The sequence below is a fragment of the Tachypleus tridentatus genome, chromosome 7 (assembly GCF_004210375.1).
Source record: "Tachypleus tridentatus isolate NWPU-2018 chromosome 7, ASM421037v1, whole genome shotgun sequence".
NCBI lineage: Eukaryota > Metazoa > Arthropoda > Merostomata > Xiphosura > Limulidae > Tachypleus > Tachypleus tridentatus.
The window spans coordinates 141,891,205-141,908,883 of NC_134831.1; the positions used below are offsets into that span (position 1 = coordinate 141,891,205).

The window sequence follows — 17,679 nt, forward strand, 5'->3', positions numbered from 1 at the left end:
AAAATATATAATTGCTTTAAAGATGTTTTCATCTTTGCTTAAAACCGTCACGCATTCACTCAATTGTGATTTGTCGTATATGTGTGTGTATAAATATAAACATTACCGTAAACTATACAACGTATATTTCAAACTTTCGATCATCAGAGGTTGAGAATACTTAATGCATGTAATTCATTGGTCAACTCATTAAATTTTAAAGCTCTCCCAGAGGCACGGTGCTATGTCTGCAGATTTATACACCTACAAACCAGGTTTCGATACCCGTGGTGGGCGAAGCACAGATGGCTTATCGTACAGTTTTTGTTTAGCTCAAAACAAACACACAAATTTTGAAAAAAATAATCTAATTTTATGTTTATTCAGGTGTTAGAAAAAGGCTTAAAGAGATGCACTGCCACCAAGGTGATGTCATCTTTGTAATGTACATTATCGTCTGAAAAACATGCTCATCTGTATTACAGTGAGGCAACGAACTGTTAAGTTTCACAGGTTACGCCCTCTACCGGCTTTGTTCCTGTCGTGATCGCGTCCACTTATATTAACATTTTGCCACACAACGCACAGTAATAATTATAAAAAAAAAAAAAACAATATAATATTTCGTGATGAGAAGTTTTGCTTTGTTCACAAGTACCCGATAAATGTTAACATAGCGCAGTTCACTTGCTTAACCTAACTCAAACACTAACAGTCGTCGTTCATTACCTTAGTTACATAAATAGCGCCTTGATCATTACTGTGTCAATCGTGTCCCAACAGGCCTGATGAACCCCTGCTAACATAATTTTCTTGCGTTGATAGTGTCACTGCTTGATTCGTTTCAGGAACAAGAATCTAGAACTTTCGCTCAGAATTTTAGTGAAGTTAAATCAAATGTAATAATAACAATAATAGATAAATATTCGGTGTAAAATGTAAAACATAAGTAATAATATTTTATTAATTTTTACCCTATAAGTTGGATTTGTAAATTATGTAAAATTAATAATAATTACAATTAATTTAATGAATCTAGTTCGTATCATTCGCAGAAGATCGTGATATAAACAGCGACAGGATCACTATTATGTTGTCGTATCCTTGTTGATCTGGTGGATCCTCCCGCTGAAAGTTGTCATACAGTGAAGAATACCTGTTGTAATTAAGAACAGTTATTACGGACTTTGAGCATTTTAGCCCTTTTCTCACTTTTGCTGCCTGTTTAAATATATATATTTGTTTTAAGAGGAATAAACGGCTGAAATATTCAGAGTAATTGTTGGATGTATCTTGGTGCTGTTGAGACTTGACCGTAATTAGATCATCTTACAATCTTTTTATTTTGTGATATATTTGTTTTTATAAGTACATGTTATTATTATAATTTCCCCTTCAGTGATACAGTAGTATGTCTGCGGGCTTATACGCTAAAAACCGCATAACTACAAGTAAACAAGTTACCATGAATGAGTAAAGTTGATTTATCAGTAATACTCTTGCCCATCATAGACAATAATAAATGTATTATTTAATCGACAAATAAAATAATATTTTTGTTTATTGGTAAATATATGTTATATTATTTAAATTATCGAATTAGACAAAAATAAATGAAAGAAATCAAGACTGTGAATATATTTCATGTAGTTCTTGTTGACGCAACATAATAATGAAAAGAGTGTTAAAAAGACCATGGATTGATATTCGTTATATTTTAAACTCATCTCGAAATGACAGAAAATAACTATAATCTATTTTCTAATAGTTTCTTTTAATATTGTGTTAATTTTTATCTTTGCAAGCATTTTTTACGAACTTATTGTATCTGTTACATAGGTCGACATAACGTCTTATCTGACAGTATTTACTTTATTGTAATGTTTTAACAATTATATATAACTTTGTATGTGTTAATTGTGTTATCTTCCTGTTAACTATATTAATACCGTTTCAATAAAATTGTTTTCCAGGTCTCTTCAGTAGTCGGTTTTGTTTTAGTTTTGGCTTAATATTAATGATGGGTTTTATCATCACTTGATGATTTCCACTAATTAATTATTATTTTATATTTTCTAATAATTACGCCTACCAGTTAATAATTATTATAGTTCCTTCATTTAGTCGTGTCCCAGGTAGTTATCATTTATTTTTTCCATTAATCATGTCTTAATTAATTCTCACTTCTGCATTTTATATTCTCTTTAAAAATCAACTAGTCATTTACCATAAATTATATCTACTAGTTAACAGTAATTGTAGGTTCTTCAGTATTTATGTTTTAGCAATTATGCATTCCTGTACCATATTAATTCCCCGGTTAATCATAATTTAAATGTTACATATACGACACCATAATTAATCCGTATCAGTTTCTTTATTAGTTATATATTAATTAATTACCTTAGTTCCCAGTTATCTATATTCGTATATTATATCTTATATCCAAGGTATTTTAATATTGTATGCTAATCATGTCCTTTTAATTAACATTACAATCAATTTGTGTTAATATCTCAATGTCATTCATTGTTGATTATTATTTAAATCTTCATGTATGATACCAGAAGTTGAATACAGTGAATGCTGGTGTTATCGAATTTCTTTTATGTAATATTTTGTGTTCTTACCAGACTTAGATAATTTACAGCCTAGCAATCTGCGGGTCGCGGGTTCGAGCTCCCTTCACCAAACATGTTTGCCCTTTCAGCTGTGAAGGCATTATAAAATTACATTCAAACCCACTGTTCTCTAATAAAAAAAAGTAGCCCAAGCGTTGGCAGTGGTGATGTTGATTGGCTGCTCTCGCTCTAGTGTTTTACTGCTAAATTAAGGACGGCTAACGTGGATAGCCCGCGTGTAACTTTACGCGATATTCAAAACAAACCAAACCAGAGAACCTGCTTCATTTAGTACAACAAAATTCAGTAGAATAATAAAAAAATGTTTGTCACCAAAGAAAAAAAGGTTGTTGACATTTGTTGCTTTCTCAAAAGCAGCACTTTATACAACAAACATATTACACAGCCAGGTTAAAGATCTATAAGGTTCAGGCATAGAGGTCCTTTATTTTTAACAACTAACCAGAAGAAAGGTAACCAGTCAGCAGCACTTGTCACTTGAACGAATACGTTTAACCGAATAGCAGGATCCAGTGTCACTTTTGTAATACCCCACGACTTACAGTGCTCAGCAATATATTGCTGGCTCGAACTTCGGAGTTTTCGATAAACAGTACTCTAACTAGTAAGCCATACCCAGCCCAAAGCTGTTGGATTTCTTTTAGTGGAGGAAAACCCAGAATTCTCTGACTTAAAACAGCTTAAAGCAAGAAATATGAGCGATACATTGCTATGACGGCCCGGCATGGCCACGTGGGGTAAGGCGTTCGACTCCTAACGTGAGGGTCGCGGGCTCGAATCCCCGTCACACTAAACATGCTCGCCCTTTCAGCCGTGAGGGCGTTATAGTGTGACGGCCAATCCCACTATTCGTTGGTAAAAGAGTAGCTCAAGAGTTGGTGTTGGGTGGTGATGACAAGCTGCCTTTCCTCTAGTCTTACACTGCTAAATTAGGGACGGCTAGCGCAGATAGCCCTCGAGTATCTTTGCGCGAAATTCAAAACAAACAAACCAATCATAATAATCGGTGTCGCAGAAAGTCGCCTGACCGTACTATTACATAACACTTACTGTTAATTGTCTTGGCGATGAGATCGCTTAACTCCAAATCTGCGGACCCCGTGTTCGAATTCCATTATCGAACATGGTCGCTCAACCCCACTTTTTGCTAGAAAAAAGACTAGCCCGAGAGATAGTGAAAGTTGACGTTGACTAGCTGCCTTCCCTCTAGTTTATCTTTTCTAAATGAAAAGTGGATACCTGAGATAACCCTCAACCAGCTTTGCGCGGAATTCAACAGACAAACTCTCAATAATTATCTCCTGTGTGCATTCCTTTATTTAATTTCGGTTCGAATTGCTTCTCACCTTTAGTACTGATATCTGTTAAGAGCATTTTCGGTTTTTGTCCTTTTAAATAATCTTACATTTGATTTGGTTGACACAAACCGTATCTACAGTATATTCTTACTTCACTTTCAGCTGAAACTCATCAAAATAGAAAATCTTTACTCGAGAACTAGTTTGAACGTTTTACAGTGTGTAATTCAGTGTACTGATCGTGTAACAAAAGTAAGACTACATGAAAGAATTGTCAGTTAAAAGGTTTGATTTAAAAACGAATTTTGATAAATATTTATTGATAAGTGACCTGTATGATTGTGTGAAAAACAGAAAAGAGCGTGGAGAATTTTATTATTAATTCCACATTGACTATTCAACTTTTGGATACCTTTGTTTTTAAATAATGGCTGTTCTCACGTTTTTAATACTCTCCAAAGAAAATTTTCTCTTCTGTATTAAATTATGAAATAGTTTAAGTATTGCCGCATGCCAGAAAGCCATCTAGTGCTTAAGATGAGATTTAATTATTGTTTGCTTAAGAATCGCTGGTCATATTAAATAGAATATTTTATTATTGAGCTTTAAATGCACTCTAGATAAGATTTAAAATTATAAGGTATTTAATATTTTAATAATTGATTAATGTTATAGTTTAGAAGGAAATGTTTTTATCTCGATGTTTTGTAGCACCTTATTTAAATTTCTAAAAGCCGTTTTTGTATGTGTGTAAAATTATTTTATAACATAATTGTGAGGAAACAATTATGAAGCTAGTTTTTGTTGGATTTAAGCAACAAACTAAATCTAATAGATGAATTAAGCTTAACCACATTTACGCTAGACAAATTCAGTCTCTATATAAGTTTATACATTTTGAAGATTTTCTATTGTTCCAGCGTGTTTTCCCTCTCAGCTATCCTATTCTCCACCCTACTGCTTTGCACGCGCTCCCACGCCTCCCAGCGTCCTGTAGTGTTTCCGACTCCCAGATTCTTTGTGGTAGGGGAGTTGGAAAGACTATGATTTAAGAGCTGTCAAAATACTGGCGTCGCACCCTTGTTTCAGAAAAGTGACGCTTTAGAGAAACATGCTGGGGTTTTGGATAGTTTATGGTATCTTTATGCAGATGCTAGTTGAAGGCAGACACCTGTGAAATAAAAGACTGTGGAAAATCTGGCGAGTGGGCATTGTTCGAGCTAGAATAACATCCTGGTACAAGTTCCTTCTTCCTGCCGTTTTATCACTAAAGACACATCATAAACTGATGCTCTGTTGTATACAGAGTGGTCATACGATGCTTAAACTATACGGAATAAATATTATTTCGGTAGATACTGAAGGCGTAACTAGTGGGGTGTCAGGCTGCAACATTCCGCACACATTGTTGTGTATTCTAGATACTCTCTAAGAAGCCCTTGTATTGTTGATTTTAGGGCTACAATAACTCATTAAAAATCACTGTGTTAGACGTAATGGCATGTATTACTTTATTTTAAGGAGTTAGTCTGTTTTTGTCTGAAAGAATTTGTGTATGCCGTAAAGAGCAGGTCTTTACTGACTGTTTTCATTCTGTTTTTCAGGGGAAGATGGAGATGGCGGGAAAATGGAGGTTGCTGGAGATGATAGTTCTTCCTCCGGATGTGATATAGCTGAAGAGCACGACACTGACGAGGATCTCATCAAACAACCCGTCAGAGGGAGCCAGTCCACGCACACCAATGACGTCACTCTTCCTCCCGTACAGGCAGGCCGGAACACTCCTTATGAGCTTAGTCAGAATGAATCCAACATTGTTGCATACTCGTCCACAACAAGAAATCTAGATCGCACTCCGCCCTTGAATAGTGAGTCCAAAATTTCCACTATTGACGGAAACTGTTTGGAGACTGAGCCAATGGCAGAAGACGGACCGATTGACTTTAGTCTCCGAAGTCAAAACCAATATCATACTTTATCTTCAAGTTTATCTCCTGGCCTCCCAATCAATGGAGTTTCCTCTGGGTCACAAAATGAACCTCTTGATCTGTCCGTCCCTAATAGGAGAAAGAGCACAGAAAACTGTGTAAGAGAAATTAAATTGGCTCGTGTAGAAACCCCCTCCCCAATATCTCCTTCAGCGTGGAGTTATTCGCCACGGACATCATCTTCAGAAGTTATAACTTGGAATGGAAAAATGTCATCTTTAGAAAGTTCAAAAAATGTAGGGATTAGTTCTGCAAGATCTTACAGTCAACTATCCAGTTCTTTGCAACAAAAAACAACTGTTCAAAACCAGTTACTTAATTCTAGCCTCGTTACTTCCAATATGATCACTGCTCTTGATAAAATGAACACGTTGTCTCATACAGTAACCAAAATGCAAGGGTATAGAACAGGAAGCAGGCAGAATCCCTGGCAGAACCAGTGGATTAATAAAAGTGGGGAACAAGCAAAAGACGTCTTCACTTGTGTTTGGTGTAAGGAATCTTTCAAAAGTCTTGCTGATATGACAATCCATATGCAGCAGAGTCCTAAGTGTGGTATGGCAGGGATGCAATCATCTGTGTCATCGTCGTCCACGAACACCAACGTTCTTTCAGAATCTTCACCTTCAGTCTCCAAATGCTCAACATCTAACAGTGGCAGCAACGTGTTAATGAAAGAAAGTGTACCGCTTCCACGAAAACTGGTGAGAGGACAAGATGTTTGGTTAGGTAAAGGGGCGGAACAAACTCGTCAGATTTTGAAGTGTATGTGGTGTGGACAGTCTTTCAAGACGTTGGCAGATATGACTAATCATATGCGCGTTACTCAGCACTACAATAATATCATTAGTCAAGAACAAATCATATCCTGGAAAGTACCAGTTGATAAGATGACTTCACAGTCACAGATAAATGCCGTCTTGACTTGCAAAGTTTGCAACCAGGTATTTGGTAGTCTCAAAGAACTTAGTTATCATATGATGAAGAATGCTCATTACAAGGAACATATCTTACGTTCCATCACTGAAAGTGGTGGAAGACGCAGACAAACTAGGGAAAGAAGGAAAAAATCCTTACCAGTTAGAAAACTTCTTGAGTTAGAAAGAATGGAAATGAGTAAATTAAGCGTATCAAAAGAACGAGCTGAGCGATCCATGTCCAAAACTGAAAACGTTGGTGGCAAGATCACGTGTGAAGAATGTGCTGAGAAAGTAGAAGCCAAAGATTTCGTAACACATATAAAAAATTGTACTCAGAACCCCAAATCTCAGTACATTCTGAAAAATACTCTTCTTGCAGAGTCGTTTGAGAATGATATGAAAAAAGAATCAAAATTAGAATGTGTTGTAAAAGCTGAGCCAGATGAAGCTACACCTAAAGCTAGAAAGTCAAAGGTAACTGAATCACCAACATCTGAAACTTCTAGACAAGAATTTTCTAAAGAACGAGCTCTTGATGTTCATTCAAATAATGGAATGGATAAAGGAAACGAGGCTACATCTGTTTTAAGTGCAATTGAGAAACTGATCGAAAAAAGTTTCGAAAGTAGAAGTAAAAGTGGCAAAAATGGTTCTACAGGTATTTTGCAAAGATTAGGTATCGATGAAGAAGTCTATCCACCGTGGCATCCTCCTGGAAAAAATGAGCAAAGTTCGGCAACTAAATCTCGAGCGTCAACCATGGGAAGCTCGTCAACTGGTTATACGGTCAAGAATATGATTGACATAAAAGATGGTTCTGTCAGATCACAATCTATTCCTGGTTTTAACGTTATAAATAATACCTTGCGAAAAAATAGGTTTTCGGTAAAACAATCTGAGCTTACCCCTTCCAACAACAGAGAACACGCATCTCCCCACTCTTTTACGACAGAAACTAAAATTAATTCAAGTGTAACAAATGTCTCCAAACTAGGATCAACGTCATTTCAAGAGTCATTAGACGAAGATGTTCCAGACGATTTAAGTCGTTGTTCAACAAGGGGACAAACTGAAAGTCCTTTGGGTTCTGCAAGATCAAAAAGTCCTATCACCGATCATGCTGAAGATTCTTTTGAGGCTTATTCTGAAGTAGATGAATCAAATGGTGAATATAGTGGTCATGAAATGGTCGAAGAATTGTGTGATGAAGGCCATTTTCAGTGCCAAATTGGCAATGCCACCTGGTCAAGAGAAGCCGAGTCACCAAATGATTCCCTTGAAGACAAGGGTAAATTAAGTCCTTCTTCTTTAAGCAATTCATCAAAATTCTCTTTGACAGATCTTAATCAAGAAACAGAAAAAAGTCACACGCAGAATTCCGAAGATGTTGAAAAGCCAACTGCAGGCCATCCTCTTCGAGAACTTCAAAAACTGTTGGATAAAACAGACGTTAAGGTTTCACGTTCCGGTGTCCAGACGCCACCAGGATCCATTTTGGCTTTTAGTTGGGCATGCAGTGATGCCACAACATCAGACTCCTTAATGAAGTGTGCCTTTTGTGACACTCATTTCATTTCTAAAGGTGCTTACAGACACCATTTAAGTAAAATGCACTTTGTGAAAGACTCAAATATCCCCGATAATTCCACTTTGAAAGCTTCTTCGCCTTCTGGTGGAAAATTAGCAAATGAACCTGGTTCAATGACGAAAGAATCGCCACCACTTACAGGAATAGCTGCAGAAGAAAGTCCTCATTCGAAGTTCTTAAAATACACTGAACTAGCTAAACAGTTATCTAGTAAATACGTGTGACGTGAAGGCTTGTCATTCCTTCTGTAAATAGAACCATGTTCAGAAATATTTAAATCATATAAATACGTAATGTAAATGTTTGGGGGTTTTCCAGTTCCTTGAAACTGCTAATATGATAGTATTTAGTTAAATCGTCTCTTGATATTTATGATGATATGCTTTTCAAACCTCTTTTCTTTTTCATTTTATAAAATATGTACAAAAACTAACTAAATGTAAGCGTCACTAAAGTTTCTCGAGAAGTATACTCAAAGTTTTTCTCTTTTTTCTTGTAAATTTATGGATCTGTGTTGCCGATATTTTTTCTGATAAAAGCATTTCCCAGGCGTATTTTATGTATTTTGATTTTTGAGAAAGAGAAATTGTCTTAAGTCGGTGAATTATTTGTTAAGGCAAAAACGTTTAGAAACCTAAACTAAGCGAAGATGTTAATAATAAGTTGATTGTTGGTAGTTTTCTGCAATACGTTGTTGAAGCAAAACTTAACAAATGTTTGATTTTTCCAAGATAAATTTTTACTTGAACTCAGGTTTACTGAATACAGTGTTAAAAGTAATTCAGTATTCTATTCAGTGTGTATGAGAATGTAAAAGTTGTTTGAAGCCTTAAAGAAGGCTTCATTTTTAGTTCACATGTTACGTATATTCAGAAGTCATTATACTGGCTTCTCAGGAAATTCAAACAGGCTCAATTACTGTGAATAGATGTAATTTCTTCCCATTAAGCCAAATACTGTGCCTTTCTTTACCCTTATGGCTAATCAGTGGAAATTAGCATGACTTCCATAATAATAAACATATAACAAATAAATTATAAAAAATATTCTTTTTTTTACCTTCTCTATAAATTGTGAAGAACAAAGAGCTAGAAGTATCCATTTAGTTTCTAAATTAACGAGTCTGGCATTCAACATTAAAATATTTATGTTAAATAATAGTTGTTACTAGTCAATAGAGGTTTCATTCGTAACTTTTATCATGTTTCGTTTATGTTTTGATTGCTCTTAAACACATTTAGAACTTATATCGACGTTCTTTAATTCAAAATGTGCGTAGTTTGTTCAAACTTGTCAAAATTATCAGTCCCTCAATAACTAGTGTAACAACACATGTACTATAAAATAGAATAACTCCTTATTTCTACTGAAAAACCGTATGATGTCAAAGATGCATGTTGTTTTATCACGTATTAGTTTCTGTATTGCAAGAGGTAAAAGCTTTAGAACCAGTCCTTCAAACTATATTTCAGTGTGTCGAATGTTAAGCTACTGTTTTGGTATTTTACCAACTTGCTGAAGGAAAAAAAATTACTTTCGTATATTGATTACCGCTTCTCTCTACAGATATAAGCATTCTAGCCTGTATGCTAACACTATGTAAAACAAATTTTGTTCCTGGATAGTATGTGTTATTTCGTAATTGCTTATGTTGTAAAAGTACAGAAAATGGCCATTATTCCCTTCAAACTTTGCTTTTGTGACCTGGATAATGAAATTTAGAAATTAACTTATTTTCTATGTAAAAACGGGCAAATTTTACTTTTTTACTTAGATAAGGTCAATATAAAACAACATATGAATCAAGATTTTACAAAAATGCACAACAATGTTTAGAAGTTAGTAGTTTTTCGAGATTTGTGACTGTAATGTAAATCACTTTCATGTATCAGCCCCCAAATATGGTTTCCCATCATGTTTTCGTTATACGCTCCTTGGTAGCGGCGTTCTATATCCAGTATATCTTGGTGGAAGTGCTCACCTTGCTCCTCTGAGTATGCTCTGATGTTCTCCTTGAATTTATCAAGATGAGCGTCAAGGATATGGACTTTCAAGGACATCTTGCAGCCCATTTTGCCGTACTTCTTCACTAGAGCCTCAACCAATTTCACATAAGCTTCGACCGTGTGATTGCCCAAGAAGCCTCGAACCACTGCGACAAAGCTGCCCCAAGCTCTTTTTTTTCTTTCCTACCGAGGTTCTTGGGGAATTCTATGCAATCCAGGATCTTCTTTATTTGTGGTCCAACGAAGACACCAGCTTTGACCTTTGCCTCAGACAGCTTATGGAAGAAGTCTCGAAGGCACTTAAAGGCTGCAGACTCCTTATCAAGAGCTCTGACAAATTGTTTCATAAAACCAAATTTTATGTGCAATGGTGGGAACAACACCTTCTGGAGGTCACCTAGTGGCTCACACTTGACATTGTGCCACCCCGTTGTGGCCAGTGCTTCCTGTTGTAGTGCGCTGCGGTAAATCTGCTGTCCCAAAGTCAAAGATAACAGAAAAACTTGGTAAAGCCTAATGTGTAAGAGGGTCATGCAAAATATTTTATATGTGATATTTTTTCTATACTATTGGAAATTAAAGAAAAATAGATTAAACGATATTTAAATTTTACAAGGTCTAAAATTTGTATAATATAAAATATTACTATTCAAGCAAGCAAAAATTGTCCGTCTTACCTTCTAGAGTTTTTTTGCAGTGCTCAAGGTAAAATGAGGTGCCCAGAGTTTGTCTTGATCCCCGACAGATATACTGAAATATGCATTGTAGGCTTCACACATTTTAGCAGATACTGTCACAGAGTACTTTTTCGCTTTGTCTTGATAAATTGGCCACATACATAGCAGAATGCGTCTGGAGAATGCTTGCAGCTTTTTGATGCCATCTCTGATAAAATCAGATAGGTCTATGTGTTCACTTAGGCAGCTAGAACTAAACTGAAGTGGCGAGTGGTGAGCCCCTATATATATATTACTATGGAAGGTTTTAGAAAATTCTAAAAGGTTCTTGAAAATTCTCGTAAGTTCTACAACATTCTACAAAGTTCTTGAAAATTCTAGCAAGTTCGAGAAAATTCTCTATCAGCTATTCGGCATTGAATCTACCTGGAATGTTCTGGAAAATGGGTAAATTTGAAAATTTCGTTACCCATGTCACAAAAGCAAAGTTTGAAGAAAAAAAAAGGTATTTTCCATTTACCTTAGGCATAAGCAATTGGGAAATAACACTTTCTGCCCTGGAACAATGAAAAGTAAACATTTTGTTACACACTGTAATAAACAATAAATATAGAGATATGTGAAGAAAATAAGGAATATTTTGTTTTCGAAATGTTGAATAGCAAGTATATATTTACGGTCGTTCGGAATTTAATAGCTTTCGAATTTTTCCAGACTGTTCGAGGTTAGATCAGATATTAACATACAGTTTTCAATTTTTTATATATCATGTTTGTTTTTTTATAAATATTTTGTAAGCTCAGATAAATTCGCATTTCGTGTCTATGGACACTTCTATTTCTTATAACCACATCTAGTTAATTATATATTCTTAATTTGAAAAAAATAATAATGAGGTTTAGAATTCTCATGTTTTTTATGGTTCTTCTACCTAGTATAATTATACGTTAACTTTGTTATGCCTTTCGTGCAGCCCTATTTCTAGTATTGTTATATTTAATTTCCGGTTGGTAAGGGAGTGTGTGAGAGAAAAGGTAATATTGTTGGAAAGTTTTCGTCGTCAAGGAAACAGGAATTTCTTATTTTAGTAAGTAGACGATTTCGGTTAGTTCATTAACTTATCCGATCTTTCAACAAGATAGTACTTTATTTTGCATTAAAGTTTGATATCAGTTGTTCGACTCATCACGTAAGAGGTGTTTTGTTTCTGCAAAAACTGTGTAGTTGTATCATTAAAGTGAATGAAGAAACGCGATAAGAATATTTATAAAGTATGAAGTATGCATAACGATTTTTGATGAAGTGAGACGTCTTTTATAGTTTTCACAGTATAGCTTTAGTTTGTCTTAATATATCTTGAATTTCTGGCTCAATTTTATGTTCATTATTAAAACTACTTTTCCTTTCACTCTTTTTTATTACAATGTTCTTGGTTGTTTAATGATCTCGTACCGAAAATACCCTTGAGTATGCTCCACTTTTACAGTTTACATTATAACACAGTAGTAGGGAAAAGCCTTCTGTGTATTTGTTTGTTTGTTTGTTTTGAATTTCGCGCAAATCTACACGAGGGCTATCTGCGCTAGCCGTCCCTAATTTAGCAGTGTAAGACTAGAGGGAAGGCAGCTAGTCATCACCACCCACCGCCAACTCTTGGGCTATTCTTGTACCAACGAATAATGGGATTGACCGTCACATTATAACGCCCCCACGGCTGAAAGGGCGAGCATGTTTGGCGCGAAGGGGATTCGAACCCGCAACCCTCAGACTACGAGTCGCACGCCTTAACACGCTTGGCCATGCCGGGCCGTTCCTTCTGTGTATGGATTAAATAATTTGCAGAACTGAACATAAACAATAGTGTAAACGTTTAGACTGTATCTTCACGTGGAGATTTATGCAGTAAGCCTTTCGTTTTGTTGACCTTGTTGAATACCCTACAGAATTAATTCAAAGAATCTTTCCAATTTCTCTGTACTTTACTTGTTTTATTTTGTCTGATCCTGAAATATGTTTGGTGTAATACTGAAATGAATATGAGCAAGGATATCGAGTTATATATGTAATTGAAATACTTTATATATATGTAATTTGTTCGTGAATATAAGATTAAAACCAACACGGAAACTTCTGATTTACGACCGAAATAGTTTCTTTACAACGCTTAGATTCTTGAGATGCTAAATGTTTTAGGAAAATATCATTAAGTTTTAATTTTTTCTGTAAATGTCTGTTTGTTTCTTATGAGGTATAAAGCAACACAATGGGCTGTCTGTGCTGTGCCCACCACGAGTGTGGAAACTGGTTTTTTAGCGATGTGAGTCCGTAGGATTGCCGCTGAGCCACTACTGGGTTTCTGTAAATGCAAAAATATCTAGATTTAATTCTGAATGTATAAGCCTTGAATATAAGCTTTGAAAAATATCACACCGCAATTTAATCTAACACTGACATCTAGCGCTTTCCTCGAACTGTTCCGACTATTTACTAAATCACGTGCACTTGTTTTTGTAATCTTTTCAAGGCATTGTTATTGGGAATTTGTCTTTTAACATAGTTTTAAATCACCAATTTCCTATTGTAGACTTAACTTACTGACATTTAAGTGGATACACTTTTAATCTCTTAGTTGTATCTAAAATGGAGTGATTCTTTTTATCGAAGATATTTTTTAACATTGTGTTTTATATTTTATCATTATACAAGCAATACCAAGCACGATAAAGTTAATACAACAAAAGTGTAGGTACTGAAAATTCGTCTACTCAAAAAAAGGTAAGTTGTTCACCCTCATGAACGTCATAAACAATTATAATACTGTTTCTTTATTGCAATTATATATTCGTTACAGTATGATCACTAACTTGTTTAATCCAAGTTATTGTAATAGCATTAGTTCGTCGACTGAAGTCGTTTATCTTTCTTAAATCCGAAAAATATTCTCTATCTGCAGATCCAGCCCATAATATAAATGTTACTTTATTAAAAATTCACGATTTTTTTGTACTTAAGGTTATTTGTAAGTATATAAGATGTCAATCACTAAACTTTTTAAATTGGATCTAAAATTGTTATTTTATATCTGGAATTCTTTTATTGAAATACAGACGCATCTATCAAACCAAACCATTAAAATTAACATAAGAAGTATATTTTTAGCGTTTCAAAATGTTCAGTTTCACATTTTTATTAACGAAAGCAATATTAGGCTACTTTAATGTGTCACCATGAAGAATCGAACCCCTAATTTTAACATTGTAAGTGTGTAAACTTGACGCTATCCCACCTGTGGATCTAAGTTGATAAAGCCGAAATTTTGGACTTTTCTCTATTGACTTGTAAAATTTGCGTTGTGATAATGTTGTTACCTATTGTTCGGATGTTCACCCTGTCGCCATTTAAGAAACTATACGTTGATATGTGACCTACTGAAAAAAAGTATTTTTTATTTATATTAATATTTCTTCAAACAAACAGAACGTTAAAATTTGTTATGATGCTACTTGTTAGAAAAACAATAAGTTAGTTTCTAAACGTAAAATAAAATTTTCAAAACATTTATTTGTTTAAACTTATGGCGCAAAGCCGTCCCTAATATTTAACTGATAGATTAGAGGGAAGGCAGCTAGTCAAAAGCACCCACCGCCAACTTTTGGGCCACTCTTGTTTCGCCAAGTAATGGGATCTGACTGTTTCTCTTATAACGCACCCACAACCTCAAATAATATAACTGATATGCATAACCTATATTGGAATTTGTATGATTTATTGTTGAGGGATTCGTATTTCAATAAAACCTTCAGTCGTATAGTTCTTCGTGATAAAAATTATCTCTTTAAATTTACATCTTTCGAAATATTTATTACAACTTTTTCTTATTTTGTGAGATAACACATTCAACTACTTAACGAAAATTTCAGAAATAAAACAAGTAGTTGCTGACTTAGTGATATCCTTGTGTGTGAAATGGCTTGATTTTTTTATGAGTATCATGGAATATATGATTTTCTGGTAACGTTCTATTGGTTTTGGAGTATAGGATGTACTATAATGTCAACGTAGCTTAAGTACATAATATAAAAGTAGTATAAGTTTGTAGTACTACATGGTATACCGGTAATACTAGTGTTTTTTCGAGTACATCATATAAAGTTAGTCCCTTTTTATTCTGGAATGTAAGACGTACTAGGTGTATCAATTTACTAGTACGTGACATATAGGTCTTACATATATTTCCTAGAACAAATCACTCATAAGTATTACCAACATATCTATGAGTTTATAAAGTACTGGCAGTTCCTATTTATGCTTGAGTACTTAATATACCAAAAGTATTTATATGCCCTGGACTACATGTTACACACAGATTGCGAGTGTACCCTTGCGTGTATATGTTGTACCTGTAACACCAGTTTAGCGTATAATTTACAATCAGTGTAAAAAGGGTCCTGTAAAGAACAATGTATCCTGAAGCATATGATATACCAGTAGTAGTAATATTTTCTGGAATGTTGATATACTGGTATCGTTTTTGTGTTCTGGAGTATATGACATCATACCAAGGTATTGTGAGTAATGTACAAACAGTATCAACGTGTATATAAACTTCAAAGCACATTAATACTATCAGTATATTATACATATTGGTAGTTCCTTTGTATCCTAAATTATACAATGTAATGTACCAATTTATTCTGGATTTACAAAATATACCAGTAGTCCTAATGATACCGGTAGTATTAATATGTACATGAATACGTGGTATGTTGGTATTATTATTTTGTCCTTTAATACCTTTATATCAGTACTCTGAAGTCAGCCTCAGCATATGGAAAACCTCCAAAGTGCTTCCATCTTAATATTTTGTTTATCATTGTAAATAGTCATGGTTTTCAAAATGTATATCTTGATACAGTTGTTATTTATTGTTCACTGGCTTTGTCCGGATGTAATTCTTTTCGTATATACATATACATATATATATATATATCAATTCCGTAAATAAAAGATATTTCTTTGCTTCTGGTGATATGCCTGTCGAGTGCTGTGAAATTCTGCTGATTTTTGTTTTCTAATGAAATAAAAATATGGAAAATCTTTATGTAAATCAGCATACTCCATGGAGACAAAATACACACCTTATAGTATATACACTTATTTCAAAGTCAACCAACAGTAAGTTTCAAAACAACTGACTGGAACATTATTCCAAATTAATCCTTTTCCGTAACACAGTAACTTCTTACAAATATTATCAACTTGAAACACGTTATGTCAAATAGACACTGACTGGACCAAAGGTCAATTAAAACCTTTAATCTTCATCATAAAGAAACATATAGCAAATCCTAGCAAATTAAGCATTTATGTGAAACTTATTTTTCTAAGAAACAATAACATTTTCTGATTCATCTTTTTCATTTCATCTGAAAATTCCAAAATTCATCATATAGCCACGAAATTTGGCTCTTTTAACGATATAGCCAATATACTTTCCAAAGTTCCAACTTAAATGGCACAAGTCTTTTTTCCAGTTAACACTGCTACAGAAAACCCTAATAATAATTTGGAACGAACAGAAAATCCTGTTATTATCTCATTTCGAAATCTAGCAAATTGTAATAAAACACAAATCAATAAAACCAGAAATAAGTGTTATTATGAGCTAGAGATAAATAATAGGGTTTTTTTTTCATCTGTCAAGTTAAAATTTAAGTAAGACAAGTAAATCTGGTCATTTCTACAACGATATTACGTTACATGTAGGAAGAAATAATGTTTGTAGTTCTTATTTTTATTTATGGCAAAGCTACCCAGAATGTTATCAACCCTTATTTTGAGCTACGAGTCATTGGAAAGACAGTCAGTGCTATAGTAAATGAGAGGGCACAGCTGACTTACTGTCTTTCCTATAGCTCGCTATCGATGTCAATGGATTAACTATTACTTTCATAATGCACTCGCAACCAAAAGTACGAGGATTTTTTTTAGTATTGCATGGATTCGAATGCGGTTCACCAGCACCGAACCCCTACCCAGGGAAAGAAAAACGTGTAGCCAGCAACACATGTATCTTAATATCTTACAAGTTATTAATGAATGAATTCATTTTAACGCCTTTTCAGATGTCAATTTCTATGCTAAATTAAAGGAAAGAAACTTTGTGAAATTACATCTATTAACCCAATTTCCGTAATGATGCAATTATATTGTTGGACGTTTTCACAAAACATTTAACCCATTTTTACCTGATTTTACACCAGTTTTCGTTTTTAATACATTTTTTTTTCAAAGACAAGTTTACTGAAGAATTTTTGTAAACAGTTATTATACCGCGCTATGAAATTTTAAAAAATAAGTTTTTACAGCTCATCATAAGAAAAATATAAATTTAATAATGTTATCTGTCTTAAGTGTATTTTTGATATGATAACTGCACAGTAGTACAAGTGCCTCAGTTTAAATCTTGAGGTTTAATATGTTATTCCACCAGAAAATATAAGCTAGAACACATGCCTCTCGCTATATATATATATATATATATATATATCACGCAAAAAAATCAATTTCAATGGCTAACG

At 34.2% G+C, this 17,679-nt stretch overlaps 1 protein-coding gene across 2 annotated transcripts in view; it reads left to right on the forward strand.

Moving 5' to 3' along the window:
- Window positions 1–16,091, forward strand: part of LOC143256765 (protein tiptop-like) — a 132,704-nt gene extending 116,613 nt beyond the window's left edge. For both annotated transcript variants that reach the window (XM_076514419.1, XM_076514421.1), the window contains exon 2: window positions 5,524–16,091. In XM_076514419.1, coding sequence (XP_076370534.1) covers window positions 5,524–8,639 — 3,116 coding nt within the window. In that variant the 3' untranslated portion in view covers window positions 8,640–16,091. The remainder of the gene's footprint in view (window positions 1–5,523) is intronic.
- Window positions 16,092–17,679: the final 1,588 nt, after the last annotated feature.